The 20,007-nt window shown below is 38.8% G+C and overlaps 1 protein-coding gene across 1 annotated transcript; it reads right to left on the reverse strand.

The window, feature by feature from the left end:
- Nucleotides 1–589: 589 nt before the first annotated feature.
- On the reverse strand, nucleotides 590–17,586 carry ppp2r1ba (protein phosphatase 2, regulatory subunit A, beta a). The gene is made up of 15 exons (XM_073860288.1): nucleotides 17,427–17,586; nucleotides 16,740–16,833; nucleotides 13,291–13,388; nucleotides 12,962–13,194; nucleotides 12,573–12,720; nucleotides 12,192–12,347; nucleotides 11,944–12,058; nucleotides 11,630–11,700; nucleotides 6,651–6,785; nucleotides 5,817–5,990; nucleotides 5,148–5,208; nucleotides 2,306–2,460; nucleotides 2,035–2,177; nucleotides 1,893–1,984; nucleotides 590–1,811 (listed from the first exon to the last, which is right to left on the reverse strand). Exons 1-15 carry the CDS (start codon nucleotides 17,502–17,504, stop codon nucleotides 1,795–1,797), a joined length of 1,770 nt encoding a protein of 589 aa, XP_073716389.1. The 5' UTR covers nucleotides 17,505–17,586; the 3' UTR covers nucleotides 590–1,794.
- Nucleotides 17,587–20,007: the final 2,421 nt, after the last annotated feature.

Raw genomic sequence — 20,007 nt, forward strand, 5'->3', positions numbered from 1 at the left:
GACTACCCCTTAAAAGTTGTCCAAACGTAGTCTTTAAAGCAACACTAAAGAGTTTTTGCTCTTTGCTCCCCCTACGGGTTAGAAGCGGAATTGTCCATTACCACTGTCGTAAATACTGCAGCATAGCTGGCTCTGATTGGATTGTAGGTCTGCTGTAAAGCAAGTTTTTGTAGTTTTCACTCGAACTACAGGTCCGCGACTCGACGGTTGGAAACTTCTTTAGTGCGGTTTTGGCCGATAGAGGGCTGCAAAGCGAATGTGAAAGTGCCGTTCATCCTGTTTCGAGTGGATGAACGACTGAAACTTTTTTGGAAACGTTATTTTAAGGTAAGAAAACTCTTTGGTGTTGCTTTAACAACACATGCTACTATTCATAAATACATTTTTGGCATATTTATGGTAGAACATTTCAAATAAATCACAATGGGACATGATCTTTTGTTGATATCCTAATGATTTTCAGCCCAAAACATATATAATTTGACCCATACAATGCATTGTTGGTTATTTGTTCTGGTGCAGCAGATACATTGCATTTACTGTTCTGTATATGATTTGATGGATTACAAAAAGACCCCAAACTGTGAAATCAGGTTATATATTGTTCTTTATTGAGTTTCCCCTACTATCAAGGGCAATGTGACCATATTCATATAAAATCCAAAGCACACATTCTAATGACACTGATAACACGGAAGATACTAGTTTACTGACGCACTGAAGAGAAGCTGCAGAGGTCAACATCACAGCCAAAGCACATTGTGTTAGTTGAAAACATAAGAGAAAGTTCAAAAATGTCCCCTGTGGTTAATGGGGTTCTCCTCAATGTCTACTGACACATGAAAATGCATTTTTATGAAAGAGAAGTTACAAAATCACAGAAAAAATGTGCAATATGATCAAATGGCACAGAAAGAAAAAAACTTGCTTCCAGAAAATATATAGGGCCGTTTATGAGTGTCTGTTACAGGAAGGACGTCACATTTGTCATGGTCCCTTTAAGAAGATAAGAACAATATTTAAGCATGCCCACTGAATGAAGAGGCATGCAGACAGTGCTTCCAGGGGGTCCATAACAGTCAGCCTGAGGACCAACGTACAGGAAACAAAATATTTAAAAGATGGTTGTGCCCTTTACCTTTCTTTACGCATGTGTGGGTCAAAACTCGACACTTAAGCAACATTGCAACCATCAGGACAACTGAAGTTACTACAGGTTAACATATCTCGACCGATATACAGTGAGGAAAATAAATATTTAAACACCCTGCTATACTGCAAGTTCTCCCACGTCCCTGCTTAAACCAGCACATGTCCAGGCCATTGTCACCTACAATGACCATTTCAGATCCCTCCATGATTTCTAAGTGGGAGAACTTGCAAAATAGCAGGGTGTTCAAATTCCTCACTGTATTTAATAAAATATCTTCTCTAAACCTATGATGCAATAAAGGCTAAGTAGTCATTACATTGTTACGTGAATAGTAAAACGGCATCTAGAAGGTGCGACTTTAACAAGTGAAAACAGACCTATTAAGAGGGCACAGCAGCATTATCGCAGGTTAAGAATGTAGAGCGAGACTGTATGTGGTCAAATTTCATTCACAGCTGAGGGTGACGAGAGCTACAGTCGAACAAAACATTGAGAGAAGCCAAGTTTCCCGAAAACATTTCTCACCGAGGGAGCAAAACACATTGATTCTCCATAAACAGTCCAGTGGATGATCCTGGACGTCAATAAATACAAATGGAGGTCAGCTTGAGGGTGGATTTCACATTCGGCAAGAAGGTACATTAGGCCAGGGCAAGAACTGCATGGAGGAACCAAAAAAATATGTTGTGAGGTTCAATAGAATGATGTAATTTATGCAGCATCAGATGAGTTAACTCACCACTGATGGCCTCCTGGGCAAAGTATTTAACATCCATATCTTGATCCGATGCCAGTTTCTCCAACACTGGTTTTACTTCTGTTTGGAGACAGCTGTAAAAGGAAAGCTTAATGAGTAACGCAACTATTACATCAAGATTAATTTGCTATCCAAGACAGGTCCAATCTTCTGAAGTGACTTGGCTACATTGAAGCGTACATTGGCCACCTGGTCATTGGACATCTTCAAAACTACAGGAAGCATGTGTTTGGTGGTAATATCCTGGCCGCACGCCTCAGACAGAGACTAAAAACCATGGAATTTATATTAATTTTTTTATTATTGCGAGCTAAATGTCATGGATTTCATGCATTTACAAATATGATATAATGTGACAGATTTAAATGTCAGAGCCTGCGCAAGTACTGACTCACATTGATGCAGAATAGGGTAGTCATCCTGTGCAGGTAGTTGGGGTCATTGGCCATGCCCAGTACTTTGGGCACAATGGTATTCTGAGCCCACTCGGCTCCAAATTTCTCCACCAGCTTCATCAGGTTACATGTGGCCGCCTCTCTAATGGCATATACTGAGGATTATAAAAACCAACAAATTAGTCTACTGACAGACCGGTATTTTTACAAGATGTATTATAAGTCCCAGATGTGTCTGTGAAGGTACCCCATTGATAATGTTATAGCATGTCTAAATCATATGGGTGGGGCATTTTGCAGTTTCATGTGTGCACCTTTAAAGGGACACTCCACTTTTTTTGAAAATAGGCTAATTTTCCAGCTCCCCTAGAGTTAAACATTTGATTTTTACCTTTTTGGAATCCATTCAGCTGATCTCAGAGTCTGGCGGTGCCACTTAGCATATTAGCATAGCTTAGCATAATCCATTGAATCCGATTAGACCATTAGCATCGCGCTCAAAAATGGCTGCAACAGTGATATTACGCAGTGTCCGAAAATAATCCCCTGCTATTGAAAGTTACCAAAGGGAACCATTTTCGGGCACTGCATAATATTATTGCACCATGGTACGGCAGCAAAGTCCTTATTTATTATACCAGAATGAGAGTAGTTTCTAGCCATATCTGCCTAGAAAATGTTTAATTTTCAGTCTGTCTTAGTACACAATGTAACTACAGAAAAGTCAAGTTTTAAATAGGAAAAATATCAAAACTCTTATTTTTTACATGATGCTAATGGTCTAATCAGATTCAATGGATTATGCTAAGCTATGCTAAAAGTGGTACCGCCAGACTCAGAGATCGACTGAATGGATTCCAAAACGTTAAACATAACATGTTTAACTATAGGGGAGCCAGAAAATGATCTTTGGTTAATTGTCGATAATAATTAAATCGATAAACTTGACGATGGTTGAAAAAGCAAGGTTAGGCACATGTGTGCGGTGCCTGCACAAAACATGTACAGCGTGAGAAAAAAAAATTAGCGAGAGCGCAGGATGTAGCGTACCAGCCATGATCACAACGATGCTCGATGCCAAGCACACACCTGGACTTTTAAACGTCATGTGAGAAGAGGCTGGCTGTGAACGCAAAAAAATGGCATTCGCTATCTGAAATATTGCCAAAAACGGCATTACAGGGCATTTTGGTATGAATCAACATTCGGATACAGAAGATATAAGCATTTAAAGCGAACAGTTTAGCATGTGTGTTTAAAAAGTCTAAATTTTTATGATATTATCCTACAATACACACGGAATAATAGGCCTGGGGCGGTAACCGGATTACCGCGGTCATGTGACCCATGCAGCGGGTCTAAGCTCTTCACCGTCATGACCGCAAAAAAAAAAAAACTTGAAATTTTGGCCTGCACTTGTGTGTATATGTGGGGATGTTATACACGCAGGTTGTTAACAACCGCAACTTGTTAACTGAATATTAAATGATATGATTTTAATATTAAATTGTCATTGAGTAGAAATACAGGTGACGTTGTCTGTCACCCGTTTAAAGTAATGCAAACATTTTATCTAATTTGAACGTGCAAACAGCCGCAACAGATCAACAACAGAATCAGGTTTCATACATTATCAAATTTTCACGCAACATAAAGAGCACGCGATCAGTGCGAGAATTAATATCCAAAGAGGTTAGAATGTCTCTTTTTCATCTAGCCTACAACAGTGGCCATTTCTAAAGCAGGATAAATTTCAAAAAGTTTTGCTTTTGCATCTTATTTCTCTGTTTGTGGAAAAAGACAGATGTTTATGGTAAGGGTCGAGGAAAGAAGCGGTCTGTCCAAGCACGCGAGACAGACGCGGACTGCCCAGGTGCGCGCGAGGCAGACGCGGACTGCCCGGGTGCGCGGACTGCCCGGGTGCGCGTGAGACAGACGCGGACTGCCCGGGTGCGCGCAATACAGACGGACCGCGTCATCTTGCACACACACGCATGCAGCTTCCCAGCTATACTCAAGCACGGCCACATTTCTCATACAAATGGTTATTTTACCAGACCGTCAGGGCAGCAATAATTTGCGTCATTTACAGGCTATTCACAAATTAAGGATAGAAAAGTGGCGAAATGTCTGTCGGCACGTGTGGACACGCACAATGCGTTAACTTTTTTTAACTGATAATATTAATGTTTCAAGTTGTTGAATGTTGAAATTAAAGAAATGTGGAAGGAAATAATAATTCACTTTACATGTTCTTTAAGTAATTTGCACGTGTTTTGTATTGAAGATAAATAAATCATGCATGTTATTTAACTCGTTGTCTTGCCAATAAACCGCGGGAATTTGTTGATTACCGACCGCGGTAAATAAAAATAAAAACCAGCCCAGCCCCAGGGAATAATATGGATTTTTTTCATAAAACTTAATTAAAAAAAAAACTCTTTTAATTCGCATGAGGAAGCTGTTGTTTTGATTGCCATTTACGCAATGTAATTGGCTATATGCCACTGCAGTAAAGACTTATTGCACTATTACAGTTAATGATTATTCGATTGATGATCGATTGATGAAATATAGGGAATTGCATAAAATGACATCCCTCGCTACATGACAACACCTTGTCAAAGTGGATTTTGCATAATAAGTGCACTTTAAATACATCAATGACAGGGGTTTATTAAACACACGGAGTGTATGTTTGTTTACAATGCATACACAAAATATTATGTGGATCCATCTGGGAATAATACTTTTTAAGTATTATACATTGTCTAATAAGACATCCACCAAAGCTTCTAATTCATTTAAGTGAGACCCAATAAGTCACTCGTAGGTAACCTACCGTGATCAACGAGCCACGCCATACACAGAGAATTCAGCTTCTCATCGAAGAACTCTACACCCTGGAAGCACCAGAGAAGAAACACAATTAATCATTGGTTAGATTAGCTTACATGACTCACGGCGACTTGGATGTAATAACCTAATAGGATAATCATTTAAAATGCTTTGAATGTTAAAGGGGACATTTCACAAAACTTTTTTATGATGCAAAATAAATCTTTGGTGTCCCCAGAGTACGTATGTGAAGTGTTATCTCAAAATATCATATAGATAATTTATAGCATGTTAAATATATAGCATTTTTGCATGTGTCCTTTATTATGCAAATGAGTTGATCTCTGCACTAAATGGAAGTGCTGTGATTGGATAGTGCAGATTAAGGGGCGGTATTATCCCTTTCTGACATCACAAGGGGAGCCAAATTTCAATGACCTATTTTTTCACATGCTTGCAGAGAATGGTTTACCAAAACTAAGTCACTGGGTTGATCTTTTTCACATTTTCTGGATTGATAGAAGCACTGGGGACCAAAATTATAGCACTTGGAAAAAGTCAGATTTTCATGATATGTCCCCTTTAAAGAAAATCGAAAGTCTGACCAACAGAACTTTTTGATATCTACTTAATATACGGCACCTAAGGACATTGATGATGGGTTGGGACTCACCAGCTGTCCAGCCAGAAGGGGCATGTACTCAATGATGGCCAGTCGCACTCGCCATTTGGCATCCTCGGCCAGCTCAACGATAGCAGGGAGAAGAGATTGGGAAAGCTGGCGGATTCCAATAACCTCATTTACACAGTCCAAGTTGGAGATGATGTTAAGGCGAACCTCTGGACACTAAGCGAAGGACAAACGTATATATTAGAGACCAATTTCAAAATGTACACAACAAGAGTGTTCCCAGCTCATTTTGAGTTGAAGTAACCTGAGGTTTTATAAGCAAATAAAACTACTTCTTTACTTGAGGGAATAGAAATAAAAATATATAGTTTTGGAATTGGACAGCCGACTGTCAATACAGGTTCTGTAAATTCTTTAAAACTCACTACTTTTGTATTACACAGGACAAAAATAGCATAAAAGTGCATGACTAATGATAAACTTTAGGTGAACTAAACACAGATCAATGCAAGCTACAATCTAAAAGTTTGCTTTGTTCTATTTATTTCGTTTAGTCAACGTAACTGACAGATGTTCAAAGACTTCTCGCTAACAGCCTAAAGAAGAGACGAATCACAATACAGACGGCAGCGTGCAACAAAAAAGGGCCACTAAATAAAGAGATGAGACGAGAGATAGTGAGCTGTACTCATCCATTCATCTGTCACTTCAATGCTTCGTGCTTTCCACTAAAAGGCTAGCATTAGCAACGTCTCACCTTAACAGGATCAAAGTGGCCAGTTGCACAGAAGTCTCATCTGTGACTGAAACATGACGCAAATTACCTCGGCCAGACCTGTCTCTCTCACACACACATATACAAAAGACAAAGCTTACCTCATCTTTTAGCTGGGCCAGGAAAAGAGGAAGCAGATGCTCAATGGTGTTGTCTTTGCCCAAGATGGTGGAGAGTCCCATGATGACTGAAGCCAGTGCAGATTTGACATGCTGATTAGTGTCCGATACAAGTTCCTATTGACAAAAGTAAACCGTACAATACAATTTTATCAATACAATCTTGATCAAAGCAATTCTCAATAATCAAAACAAGCACTCAACACCAAGATCTGTACTGTATTTATCAACTTCATGTATCCACTTAAGTCTTTCCCCACTTGTAAATTAAAGCGACACCATGTAATTTTTCAACCTTCATAATAAAATTTCAAGACCCTTGTGATAGTACATCGACTTTAAATAGGTTGAATAACATGTCTACCATAGCCTGACGGGGTCTGTATTAGTTTAACTCGTATTTTAAAACTTAGGGTTTCTGGTAGTAACCAGAGCACAAAAAAACTACAAAATTCGACTGCTTTACGGCATACGTCACTTCCTCCTCACAATTTGTTTTTAATGTGAATTTTGCTGAAGGTTACTTAAGGAGTGTAGAGAGCAACTTCTATTATATGACTCTGTGGCACCGTGTTAGTGTCACGGACCGATGACACGGGCGACCCGGGTTCGATTCCCCTTTAAGGCAATTTTTTATATAAACTCACGATCTTGATTTATACATAAATGCGATCTTCTTTATAAATGACGGCGATTATCTTGCTTATAGTTCGCTGTGTTCACGTATTTACCTTTCTTTTACTGTGTCTATGGTATTTACATGACGATCCAGGATGCTATAGCAGTCAAACTTGCTCAAACTCACACAGTGTAAAACCAAACCCTATTCATTCACCAATCAGATCCGAGCATTTCTCTCTTCCTCATTTGCTGCGTTCCGCTGTCACTCACGTGACGTATTACAAAGCGGCAGACCTAAACACATCAGTTTACTTGGATTTGGAGCGACAATTTTCACACAAAAGAGAGGAAAAACGAGCGCAATTGCGGAAAATCCTGGTGGCGAGGGAGAGAGAGACAATATTTGTTTGGAAAAAGGCAAGGAAATACTTCTGGTCGTTTCTCAATTGGAAGGCTGCAGCCTCCGGAGGTCAAATATGCAGGCTGCATACGTCATCAAGCCTGGTTTATTAAGGTAAACTGAGCATTACATTCGCAAGTCATAAGCATACTGCAACAATTTAGGATTAACTAAGTATAATAGTCAACTTTGTAATTGTTAATATTGTGAAATAAGACAGTCTTGATGACGTATACAGCTTAGAAATACGACATCCGGAGGCTGCAACCTTCAGATTGAGAAATGGCTTCTGCCACGACGAGTTCCTCATCAGAAAGTTGTAACATGACTGCGTTTCTCCCTGTTGTCTCAAAATGTTGATCGTTTAGCGTTTTAAATGTTTAGTTTTTAGTTTAGTTTTAAGGTTGGCCAGTTCCTTTCCTTTGCGACAGTGCTGCGGCGCTTGTGGCCTCTAGGGGCGCCAGGCGTGAAAAATACATGTCTAGCACCCCCTAGTGGCCAAAAAGTTCCATGGTGTGCCTTTAAGAGAAAACGCTTCCCTGTCAATGACGAGTTTTTCCAGCTATCCGTATTTCCTCTATTATCCACCAGGTGGTGGATTACCCAACTTATAAAACCCATAACATCTGTATTTTTTTGGGATACAGGATGAGATAATAGGGGTGTGTGGGGCAAAAACTAACACGGGGTTATTTGTAACACGGACTGTTTACATTGTTGCACGAGGTTGAGCGTTTTAATTTTCTGTTTTTTTCATGCTTCCAATTATTAATTATCTCCCGCAAATTACTGGAAATGTTAAATGTTTTTCCAGAGAGTTATTGTTGAACGAGTGTTTTCGTGGCATGCAAGTAATTTTTTTCATCATTTGGTTTTTTTTCGGTTTCTATGTTGGGTGTGTAAGAAACCAAATCCAATGCCATGTCATATTAATCAGTGTCTTGCTGACTAAAACATAGCATTGTTTTGAAATATCTCTGCAGGTCTTAGCAACTTTTTTGGTGGTCTTGAAAATATTTTGACCCAGCGGGTTAAAGGTGCAGTGTGTAACATTTATAAGGATCTCTTGACAGAAATGCAATATAATCTACATAATTATATTATCAGTGGTGTATAAAGACCTTACATAATGAACTGTTATGTGTTTATTATGTAAGTATGAAACATTTTTATCTACATTCACCGCGGGTCCCCTTACATGGAAGTCGCCATCTTGTGCCGCCATGTTTTTATGGTAGCCCTAAACGGACAAACTGCGTTTTTTTGCATTACTCTGTTTTGTCTTAAAACAACAACATGTTTGTCCTGTGGCAGCTACCGTAGCTTCTCTATGCGTTTCAGTGAAAGGTGGACTGAGCTGTTGATTGCAATTCACAATCTGACTGCTAGATGCCGCTACAATCTACACACTGCACCTTTAATTGTAAAGCTGTACTAACCCCTCAGCACTTACAATACGAAAACAGTTAGCGTAATTCTTGCCGTTGTTTTAAATAGGCTACACACGAATGATTGCTGCCTGCCAACAAAATAAATGTGCCTGTCTTATCAAAAATCGTGTGTCAAATTTATTTTTGTTCATCTCTTTAATATTAATTGAATAACGTCACATCAAAGATTGAAATCATAATGAAATGAATGACAGAAAACAGACTGCTCATCATCTCAGAATTTGATTTTTGAAACTGTAGTATTGTTATTACAGACTGGGTCACATATAAAAAAAAAATTTTTTTTGTCAATTGTGCTGCTTTTTTCACATATTTAGACATTTGTATCCATTTATAATTGAACTATTGTTATAAAAGGGCTGGATGAATGAATACAGTGTGGATACATGTCTATTATAGACAGATATATAAACAATATCCACCTCAAGTATATAGACGAAATAGTATTGAAATATTTGCCTGCAAATTTTTAGCAAGTGTAACAACTAACCCCCTGCCTGTTACAATTAAACCCACCTCTAAGGGGTAAGTTGTAACGTTTGCACTTCTGTCACGTTTGGTGTAATTTTCCAATAATGGTAAGTAATAGAAACAAACTTCAAAAGTTCATTTGTAGCAGAGACGTGTGTGTTGCTTGTGTAAAAATATAATTAATCAAACTCAAATATTTTTTGAATGATTGAACCAAAACCAAAAAGTGTTAGGTTGTGCCCCGCTCTCCCCTACCATCTATATCTATATTTAAATAGTAAAAATATCGAAACTCTTTGGTTATTTTTTAGCTCGATGCTAATGGTCTAATCAGATTCAATGGATTATGCTATGCTATGCTATGCTAAAAGTGGTACCGGCAAAACCGGAGATTAGCTGAATGGATTCCAAAACGGTAAAAGTCAAAAGTTTATCTCTAGGGGAGCTGGAAAATGAGCGTATTTTCAAAAAACAGACTTGTGTTTTGTATCACTAGTGCAGTGACTGTTCCCGAAGCATATAAGCCCTGCACGCGTAAAGGCGCAATCCCGACTCGCAATGTTTTGTAGTCCGGTTATTTTGAACGTGTCGTCTGTCTATATGGCACAAAATACGACACTGCACTCCCTTCGTTTGGCAGCAACACATCCGTCACGCGTGAAGTCAATAGGATGAACGGTTCTCGACATAATAAATGCAAACAGACACATACACAGAGATTCCTGCCTTTATTAGAGAAAAGAATATGTTCAGCCCGCTCCCTCCGAAGCTTTGAATATTCGGTGTTGATTACTACCGAAGCTTCAAAGCTCAAAAAATGGTGTTCGGACCAGCCCTATTGCCAATACAAAAGCATAAGCACTCTCAAAGAGGTCCAAGTCCACAGCAAGACACCACTCGAAAATGTTTACAATCCAATGACATTAATAAACCGAAACGGACCCTAGCTACAGCTTGTAGGTCAGTGTTAAGACACACAGACCCTTTGCTAGTCTGATCTGGTTTACATCTTAAATGCTTAGAAAACATCTGCTGAGTTATCTGCCTGTAACTGATCCAGGATTGGCAAGGCACACCAATTTTAAAGGAGTAGTCAACTTTAAAAATGGGGCCCATTGACTAACCATAGTATTTTTTTCCTACTATGAAAAGTCAATGGACCCCATCTTTAAAGTGGACTACTCTTTTAAAGGAATAGTCTACTCATTTTCAATATTAAAATATGTTATTACCTTAACTAAGAATTGTTGATACATCCCTCTATCATCTGTGTGCGTGCACGTAAGCGCTGGAGCGCGCAGCGACGCTTCGATAGCATTTAGCTTAGCCCCATTCATTCAATTGTACCATTTAGAGATAAAGTTAGAAGTGACCAAACACATCAACGTTTTTCCTATTTAAGATGAGTAGTTATACGAGCAAGTTTGGTGGTACAAAATAAAACGTAGCGCTTTTCTAAGCGGATTTAAAAGAGGAACTATATTTTATGCGTAATAGCACTTTTGGGAGTACTTCGACTCGCCTGAAAAGACCGCTCCCCTTCTCACTCTCATAATGGGAGAGGGAGGGTGTTACTGCGCCGAGTCGAAGTAGTCCCAAAAGTGCTATTACGCCATAAAATATAGTTCCTCTTTTAAATCCGCTTAGAAAAGCGCTACGTTTTATTTTGTACCACCAAACTTGCTCGTATAACTACTCGTCTTAAATAGGAAAAACGTTGGTGTGTTTGGTCACTTCTAACTTTAAATGGTGCCATTGAATGAATGGGGCTAAGCTAAATGCTATCGTAGCGTCGCAGAGCGCTCCAACTCTTACGTGCACGCACACAGATGATAGAGGGATGTATCAACAATTCTTAGTTAAGGTAATAACATATTTTAATATTGAAAATGAGTAGACTATTCCTTTAATGTGAAACAGGGCAACAAAGCTCAAGTATTCATCCTTACAAGTGACAGATGGCAGAGAGATGATGTTTGACATGAATAACAACAAGCCTTGACAAAACCACATCTTACCTTGATGCAGGGAAGAATGTGTGTCATGATGACGGTCTCTTTGCTGTCCTCTGGTAAATTTTCACAGAACTCTAATGATGAAAAAAATATAATCTGTTAAGGACACCCCAGGTTTAGTTACAAATACTAATGCTTGTGCAATTTTGGGATTTTCTGTAGCAATTTCGATACCACAGTAAAGTTTAATATGCTTTTGAAAACCATTGGACTATGTGTGAATACATTTAAGGCTTTGAAAAAGAAATTATAATCTTAATTTTTTTTACATCTCCATGTAAAAGTCAAGATTAAAAGGATTCAGCATCTTATCTCACCTTTGACCTTGTTTGCAGCAGCAGCTCGGACTTCAGCCTCACAGTCCTTCAGAAGGTTCTGGAAGGCTGGCACTAGATCATTCTTTGTGATTTCTGGACCCACGGCCTTCTGCAACTATAAATTCAGAGAGACAAGCATGTCATTACATATTTCAATTTCAAAATAATGTGTTTTTCAGGGTCGATACTAGTTATTCAGATCAAGTTGTAGATCGGGTAGAGAAAGAGGTGATTTGCTTTCGTCTTACGTCAGAAAATTTGTCTGCAACCATGTAGCGGACCCTCCAGGACTTGTCCTCTGCTGCCTGGCGTAAAGTGGGCATTACCAGAGCTTCCAGGTCCTCTTGAGGCAACAGGGTGGCAATGCTCACACCAGCCTCTACAGCTAAAAGGCGGACAGAGTCCTACAAAAAAATGCGACATACAAAAATTCATGATAGAAATGTTGGCAATCAGATATACAGTTATAATACATTTCTGCTGTAGCACCTGGATACATAAACACAATGAAAACTTTTCAAGACTGCAGTGGTCGTTTCATGGAACACGCACGCATTGCCTTTAGCTGTGGTTTCAGTAATGACGCCATTAGCGCGTGTATATTTTACAAAGTATTATTGAAACCAGACCTGTTCATCAGATGCCAGTGCAGTGAAGAGAGAGATGATGTCACTTTTAACATAGTCCAACTCCAACACTTTGGCAAATTCACCAAGCTTGGAGGCAGCTGCACGTCGCACCATGGGAGTGTCATCGGAACAGAGGGTGCGGAAGTGCCTGAGGAAAGATGGTACGTGTGTTAACATGTTTCCAATTAAACAGCATATAAGAAAGATTTCAACATAACAGTTCTGTAATTATATTTAGCTTATTTACATTGACATGCTTATTCACTGTGAACATAGGTTAAATAGAAAAAAAGGCAAATCAATAAAAAATAACCAATAAGATCCAAGATGCTGGATTGTATGTCAATAATCCGTTTTAATTTTGCAATAAACGTCAAAAACAAACTTACTGTCGAATCTCGGCCTTGACCGTGCTGGAAACCCGTGGGTAGCAAACACTGAAAAGTCCACAGGCAGAGGTGCGGGATGTGAACCAGTCACCGCTGGCCAAACGCTTTACCAAGGGCTCAAAGTGAACTTCCAGGTCTACTGGGGAGTGCTCGTGAGAAATCTTGCGCAGGGACTCTACTGCCTTGTCACGCACAACTGTCTCTTCAACCGTTGCCAAACTCTCCAAAGGGGGCTGAAAACACACGGGACAGTCAGTGACAAGAACATGAATACTACATAATTATTTCTTACGATAAATTTCTTAATAAAAAGACACTGTGAATATTACCAGGAGACAGTGCACATATTCTGGACCTCCAACCAGCAAGGTAAAGTTTCCCAGTTGTTCAGCAAGGGCAAGCAGAACTTCATCCTCATCATATATGGTATCTGTTTAGGACAACATTAAAGAAATAGCAGCAAATTACTATCGATACCCTGCCCTAATTATGATACAAGCATTTTGAAGTTATTAACTATTATTAACTAGAGATGCTTGGCTATATATGAAGAGTTTCGTTGCAAAACGAGATAAATCCGCTTTTTTATTTTGTACCACCAAACTTGCTCGTATAACTACTCGTCTTAAATAGGAAAAACGTTGATGTGTTTGGTCACTTCTAACTTTATCTCTAAATGGTACCATTGAATGAATGGGGCTAAGCTAAATGCTATCGAAGCGTCGCAGCGCGCTGCAGCGCTTACGTGCATGCACACAGATGATAGAGGGATGTATCAACAATTCTTAGTTAAGGTAATAACATATTTTAATATTGAAAATGAGTAGACTATTCCTTTAACTATTATTAACTAGAGATGCTTGGCTATATATATATCTGTGTTGATACCAATATTCGATTGACTAATATGTAAGGTTGCAACTGGGGCGTAAATTTCCAGAAACTTTCCATGGGAACTTCATCTGGGAAATTTTGGAAATATTCCAAATGGGAAACTTACTTGGAAATGTAAATAATTTATGTTTGTATATCATACACAAACATTTGGGGACATATTTCATTGCTAAAAAACAATGTTATTTTGTAAATTTGGTAAAATACAATGCATTCGTGTTTATGGTATGTTTATGGTACGTGGTTTATGGCAAAAAAAAAAACATTTTCCACATTTTTGTAGCTCCAGACATCCTGCCTACCTCAAACGCTATGATTTTGTACAAAACTCGTAGATCTGAAAATTACTGTGTCCCAGCTATTGGCCAGCTAATCTGTACATTGTGATTTTTTTATCTTAGTACTGATGAAATTTCATCAAAACCTATGGAGGAGAAGGATGAATCACGGAAATTTGGTATTCACGTTAGAGGTCTTCACAGGTCCACTTAGATCCGAAAACCCGAGGTCCGACCCGAGACCCGATCGGGTTCGGGTCTAAAAGTTTCACATGTGCCTCGGACACGAACTCTCTCGCCTGTGTGCGTCAATGTCCTTTTCAAACCCCTCATCTGCGACATTATGTGGTTGTCGGAAGGTTCATTTTCGTTGAGACAAACATGTCAGTCAATTATAAATGTACATTTTAGCGGTTACGTTGGTGTCGTCTTCAGATAACAAAGTAAAACGAATGGAGCAGCTTGCCAAATTGGTTGCAAGGCCACCGGAGTTTCTTTCTGTCTGACTGCTGCGCGTGGGTCTGCAGAATGCACACACGTCAGTGCCGTTTACATTCGGTTCCAGTCGGGTTAAAAAAAAAATTTCACTAGTTCGGGTCGGACTCGGGTCTAATTTTCTCGGGTTTGTCTCGGGTCGGGTCTTTCTTTAAAAATGTTTTATTTATGCACGTCGGGTTCGGGTATGAAGTGATTCGGGTCATTTCGGGTCGGGTACATTTCTTTGGACCCGAGAAGACCTCTTCACGTTTGTGGTAGTAGATTAGTAAAAGTCCCGTCAGAACATTAGAATATGCAGGCATCGTTCTAATGCTGCGTTCACACCAGCAGCAGTAGAGGCGTCAAGCGCGAGTAATTTCTATGTTAAGTCAATGTGAAGACACGTTGACGCGTGTCTGGAGGTCTCACGGCGCGATGAGACGTTTTGTGACAAACACGCAAGTTAAAAAATGTGCTTTGTTGACCAATCAGGAGCTTGCTCTAGTAGTGACGTAATTACAGGATGTGAGCAGAGTCGCAGAAGCCCCTTCCATGAAGCGAATTACCATATGAATGACTCGATCACTAGAATTTCATGCACGAATGAAGCGAGTAAACTCAAAGTGTTCAAGCGGCAAACTAGACCCAGTAGACGCGAATTTGACGCCTCAAGCGCGACTGGTGTGAAAACCATGGGTCTGAGTCTGACAAACTAATTTCAACTAAATGGCCCATTTCAACTAAAACAGTAAATGTTTATGATTTCATTAGTAAAAAAACTAACAAAATTCTACCTCTGTTAAAATTTCATGCAAATATCTTATGAAATGAGAAAGTTACAAGCAAAAACATGTGAATAAGCAGCATTTTCAGTCACACACCTTCCATAGACATCCATATGAAGAGTTTGGTTCCAAAACGCAATAAATCCATTTTGACAAATTTTGGTAAAAACGTGTTTTCTATACCAAGAAAGTGACAAGATGAAAACAACTATTTTCTGTTACAAACTTTCACATAGCATCTTTAGGTTATAAAAACATAAAAAATTCAAATCCATAAGTTGATTTTCAAAGATTTATTATAAAAACGGATTATTTTTTCCATGACAAGTTTTTATTCAAAATGCTATGAATCTATTGAATCAATAGCCTATATAAATGTGCATTCATCTTTGCCATGTTATATTCATTTAGTTGACTAGTTGAACACACTTAGTAAAAATATAAACATTAATGTCATTAATCAAAACACTTTGTCATATTAAGAACCCTGTCATTGCGGTTATACTTGACGTCGTCGCTTAACGTCTTTCAAAGCGATAAGCTGTAAAATGTTTTTGGTCCAGCTCGATTTTCGTTGACTTTTATTAAAATAATGTAAAGTTATTAATAAGATCACCTCGGGTCAATGTGTTAGCATGAGAAACTTGATGTTGTCGGGAGAACAAGCACCCTTCTCCCGAGTGCCTCTCAGGGAAATTATTAGATGTTGATGGCTTACGTTTCTTTCGCATCACAGAAAACCATCACAGGTTTATCAATGCAATTAAAGTATTATTTTGTTTTGTTTGTTGATCACGAAGTACAAGATGAGGAAAACTAGGACTCTGTGTACTCAGCGCGCCGCCATTGTTTGTTTACATTGCGCGAATGGTGCGCTGTAGGATTTATTGCGTTCTGTAAAAAAGGGGGAGTGGCGTTTATCGCATTTTGGGAAAAAAGGGAGAAAAGATGACAGAATAACACGGCGGATATTGGATCTTGGGTAAAATTAAGAATTTACTTTTAACTACTGACCTGATATAATACTGATTTTGGCAGTAACTCGTTTTTTTTTTAAATGGCGTTTATCGCGTTTTGGAACCAAACTCTTCATATATAACTTTTTCCTCTGATATATTAAAAATATCAACTTTCTCAATCCTCAACGGATTTTTACAATCCAGGTATCTTTGTAAATGGGAATGTCTGCTCTGTCTAGTCATGGGATTTTGAACTTTGGGGTTTTTGAAAATTTGGTCATCATACCTAATTATAGCACCCATACATTGGTGCATCCTGCATATTGGTAGTTGGCTTGCATGTAATTACCAACTACCAATATTAAACAGCACTGTCCCTGAAACTTATCTGTGAGGAAAGGCAGAAGTTCTGTGCGTGTCCTCTCAACACCCAAGGCTAGGGCAATGGTGGACAGTTTCTTAATGCTGTTCAACCGTAACTAACAAGAAAAAAGACAAGATGTCAAAAATTAGTGCTTTTATAGTAAAGCAAAACAAACTGCTGACCTGTTCTGACAATTTATTGAACAACAAGCCAGCACTCATTGCTTTCACAGTTAAAGGAAAAATTTACCAAAAACAACAAAAAAGAAAATGCTCTTATTTTTTTCTTATAAATCTCCTATCGTGTTCTTTGAGCTGAGGATTTTTGAGCTTAAACATCTCTATATTAGTAAGCAAGCTAATTACCTAACTAATTTACTAGGTAAATAACTGAACACCTAACAGTTTAGCGAATGACACAAAGTACACAAAAAGACGTAACTTAATACTTCTAATTTACACATGGGGTTTAACTATTTAAAAGATAATTAAGTTTTACTAAAGTGAGACTTGAATGTGTTAGCTGCCTGTGAACTTGATACATGTAATCCTTCAGAATCGCCTCTCAACCGGTCTACATAACAGTTAGCCGACTAGCTAAACTAGGACAGGCCCACATTATGGATTCATATTAGTTGTACACAGCTATTAATGCTCGAGACCGTTTCTCAGACGTGAAGTTAACGTGAAAATGCATATTTCAGTTTACCTGAACGTCTTCATTCCTTAATTCATCAATTAATACGGCAATAGGGTAAAGAGAATCGTCGCTGTCTGCGCCCGCCATCTTGGATGCTAACGGCTGTTTGGCTACTAGTTCCTGCTACGGGGTTTCTTTACAGCTGCCTAGTGACAGAGAGAGCCTGCATGCGCGGTTGTGACTAGAAGGGATACAGCTACGGCCAAAATCTCGTGAAATCTCGTCGTATTAGTGCTGTTTTCTCCTTAATCCTACCCCCAACCCTAACACAAACCCAAATTTCCACGGCATTTACGATGTATAATGTCTAGCCAGAACCGCTTTTTTTCCGGGATAGTCCAACTCTAAAACCAACATCTCGCGAGATTTGTCCATAGCTGTATCTTCTCTAGCCAGAACCCTGATGCGCGCTCATCTGGTGCACACATTCGCAATCTGCGCATCACCAGAACACACCACAACACATAAAGAAATGTTAATTATTATATTGTATCTTAGTTGAAATGTATAACTATAATAAACCATAACACAGATAACACATCATATATCATGTGAAAAAATAGTAGGGTAGATGTCAACAGGCAAGATCTCCCTATATGTTAATGGACGCATTAATGATGAAAAAACACAATAATGTCAATATTTTGGAAAATATACAGGGTCATGAGAACTGAGAAAATCATTATGCACAAAAAAAATGTATTGTATGATTAAATGGACCTGCCTGTACCGTCTGCTCTGCATTCAATTGCTAATTTGTTTTTAATTATAACACACTGATCCATTATTCATTCTAGGCCTGCTTTTGTTCGTTCATGTTTTAAACAAGGATGATCTTCACAAAACTGTATTGCCCTGATACAGTGACTTGACATTGAAGACGCTATTTGTGCACGTTAGGGCAGGCATGGATTAACGCACGGGCCTACTGGGCACTTGCCCAGGGCACTGGGCCAGCAGGGGGCCCTGTCAAATTTACTGTGTCTATTCTTTTCAAATAAATATTTTAATTTTATTTTCAGTAAAATTGTGTTAAATATTGAGTAATAATCTGATTTTTTGCAGTTGCAAAGTATTAACTAGTAAATAAATCAAATAATAATTTTAATGTATTGCTGCGCTGTTGAGAGGGACATCTAGAGGCGAGTGAAAAGCATTGCGTAATATAAAAGTCACGCGTAGAAGACGGTTACTCAAAAACAAAAATGACATCTAGAGGCGAGTGAAAAGCATTGCGTAATATAAAAGTCACGCGTAGAAGACGGTTACTCAAAAACAAAAATGAGTTTAAAACCACAACCAAGTGGATCAATGATAAGAAAGCACAAAAAGGACAGCTTTTTCTCACCCTGCCAGTCAGCAACTGTAAAGGAGAATGTTCATTTTCTCTAATGGCAAGAGTAAAAAATGAACTAAGAAGCAAAATGTGTCAATGACATTCACTGTCTTTAATGGCCATTGAATGCGATCTTGTGATGGAACTGGATTTTGATGATGTTGTGGAAGCGTTTTCTCAGAGGAAATCGAGAAAGATACCCCTTAGCTAAGATTTTAAACCAACTTTTTTGTTCTAAGCTAAGGGGCTGGACACACGAAGCTTTTACGCCCCTGGCCGGCGCATGTTTTCAATTGATTCCAATGGAAACTCGGCGTTTTTCAAATAAGCAAGCTAGCGGATTTTTTCCGTGCTGAAAACCGGCGCTCTGGGTTTTTTCGCACTCAGCGCCGAGAGTTCAAAAATATTTAACTTTGAGTGAAAAGCTCTGCTGGTTAATATCAGTTCTCACACAGCCGTCCAGTTACAGTGGAGGAGGGGCAGGACATTACCACAGCAACCAACCGGGTCACAGCTGAAGTATCACAGCTACCAAAGCACTCGGCTGAAAAACAGCTGGCATTCGGCATCCTCAAGGTGTTTTCAGCTGCGTTTAAAAGTTTTGGTGTGTCCAGCCCCTAAATGCCTGTGGTGAACGACAGTTACACATGAAATGTAATAAAATGTCTTCTAAATGTAGAAATGTAAAATATTTATGGAATTTTCTCCTGTGATATGATTTGGAGAGGTCAGAATCTTTTTGATTGAGTATGTTGTACAGTATGTTGTATGTTGACAGATACTGGTAAGATATAAATAAACCAATTTTTGGTGTGAAAGTACAGAATATTGTGTGCATTCTCTCCCCGCGTAGTGCCATTGTTAATCCTGTAAGATGGGGCATAGAGGCGAACCAACACTTGAGCCCTGTGCATACAAGTGCAACGCTGTTGCCCAAAAAATTGATAAAGGGGGCCTTTGAGACATCCGTGCCCAGGGCACATCATCGCCATAATCCGTCCCTGCGTTAGGGAGGTTAACAAGATCACAATAAAATGACATCTACTGTATTTGAAGCTCTGATTTTTTTCTGCATTTTCAGGAAGTAGGCTTAAAGCTTTGCAACTACCATTTAAAAGTTTTGGGTCACCTTTTTAGGTTTTAGAATAAGTAAACATACTTTTATTATTCAGTGACCATTATAAAAAGTTTATTAAATACAATTTTAAGTTTGCTTTAAGGCTATGTGTGTTTATTTATTATTTTTTTTAATTC

Source organism: Misgurnus anguillicaudatus, chromosome 22 (assembly GCF_027580225.2).
Source record: "Misgurnus anguillicaudatus chromosome 22, ASM2758022v2, whole genome shotgun sequence".
Classification (NCBI taxonomy): domain Eukaryota; kingdom Metazoa; phylum Chordata; class Actinopteri; order Cypriniformes; family Cobitidae; genus Misgurnus; species Misgurnus anguillicaudatus.

Coding starts and splice junctions, on each gene's coding strand:
- ppp2r1ba (XM_073860288.1), bottom strand. CDS start 17,504: ATGGCGGGCGCAGACAGCGACGATTCTCTTTACCCTATTGCCGTATTA. Junction 13,389..16,739: donor TCTGCCTTTCCTCACAGATA/AGTTTCAGGGAC, acceptor CCTAAACAGATA/CCATATATGATGAGGATGAA. Junction 6,786..11,629: donor ACATTCTTCCCTGCATCAAG/GTAAGATGTGGT, acceptor TTTTGTCAATAG/GAACTTGTATCGGACACTAA.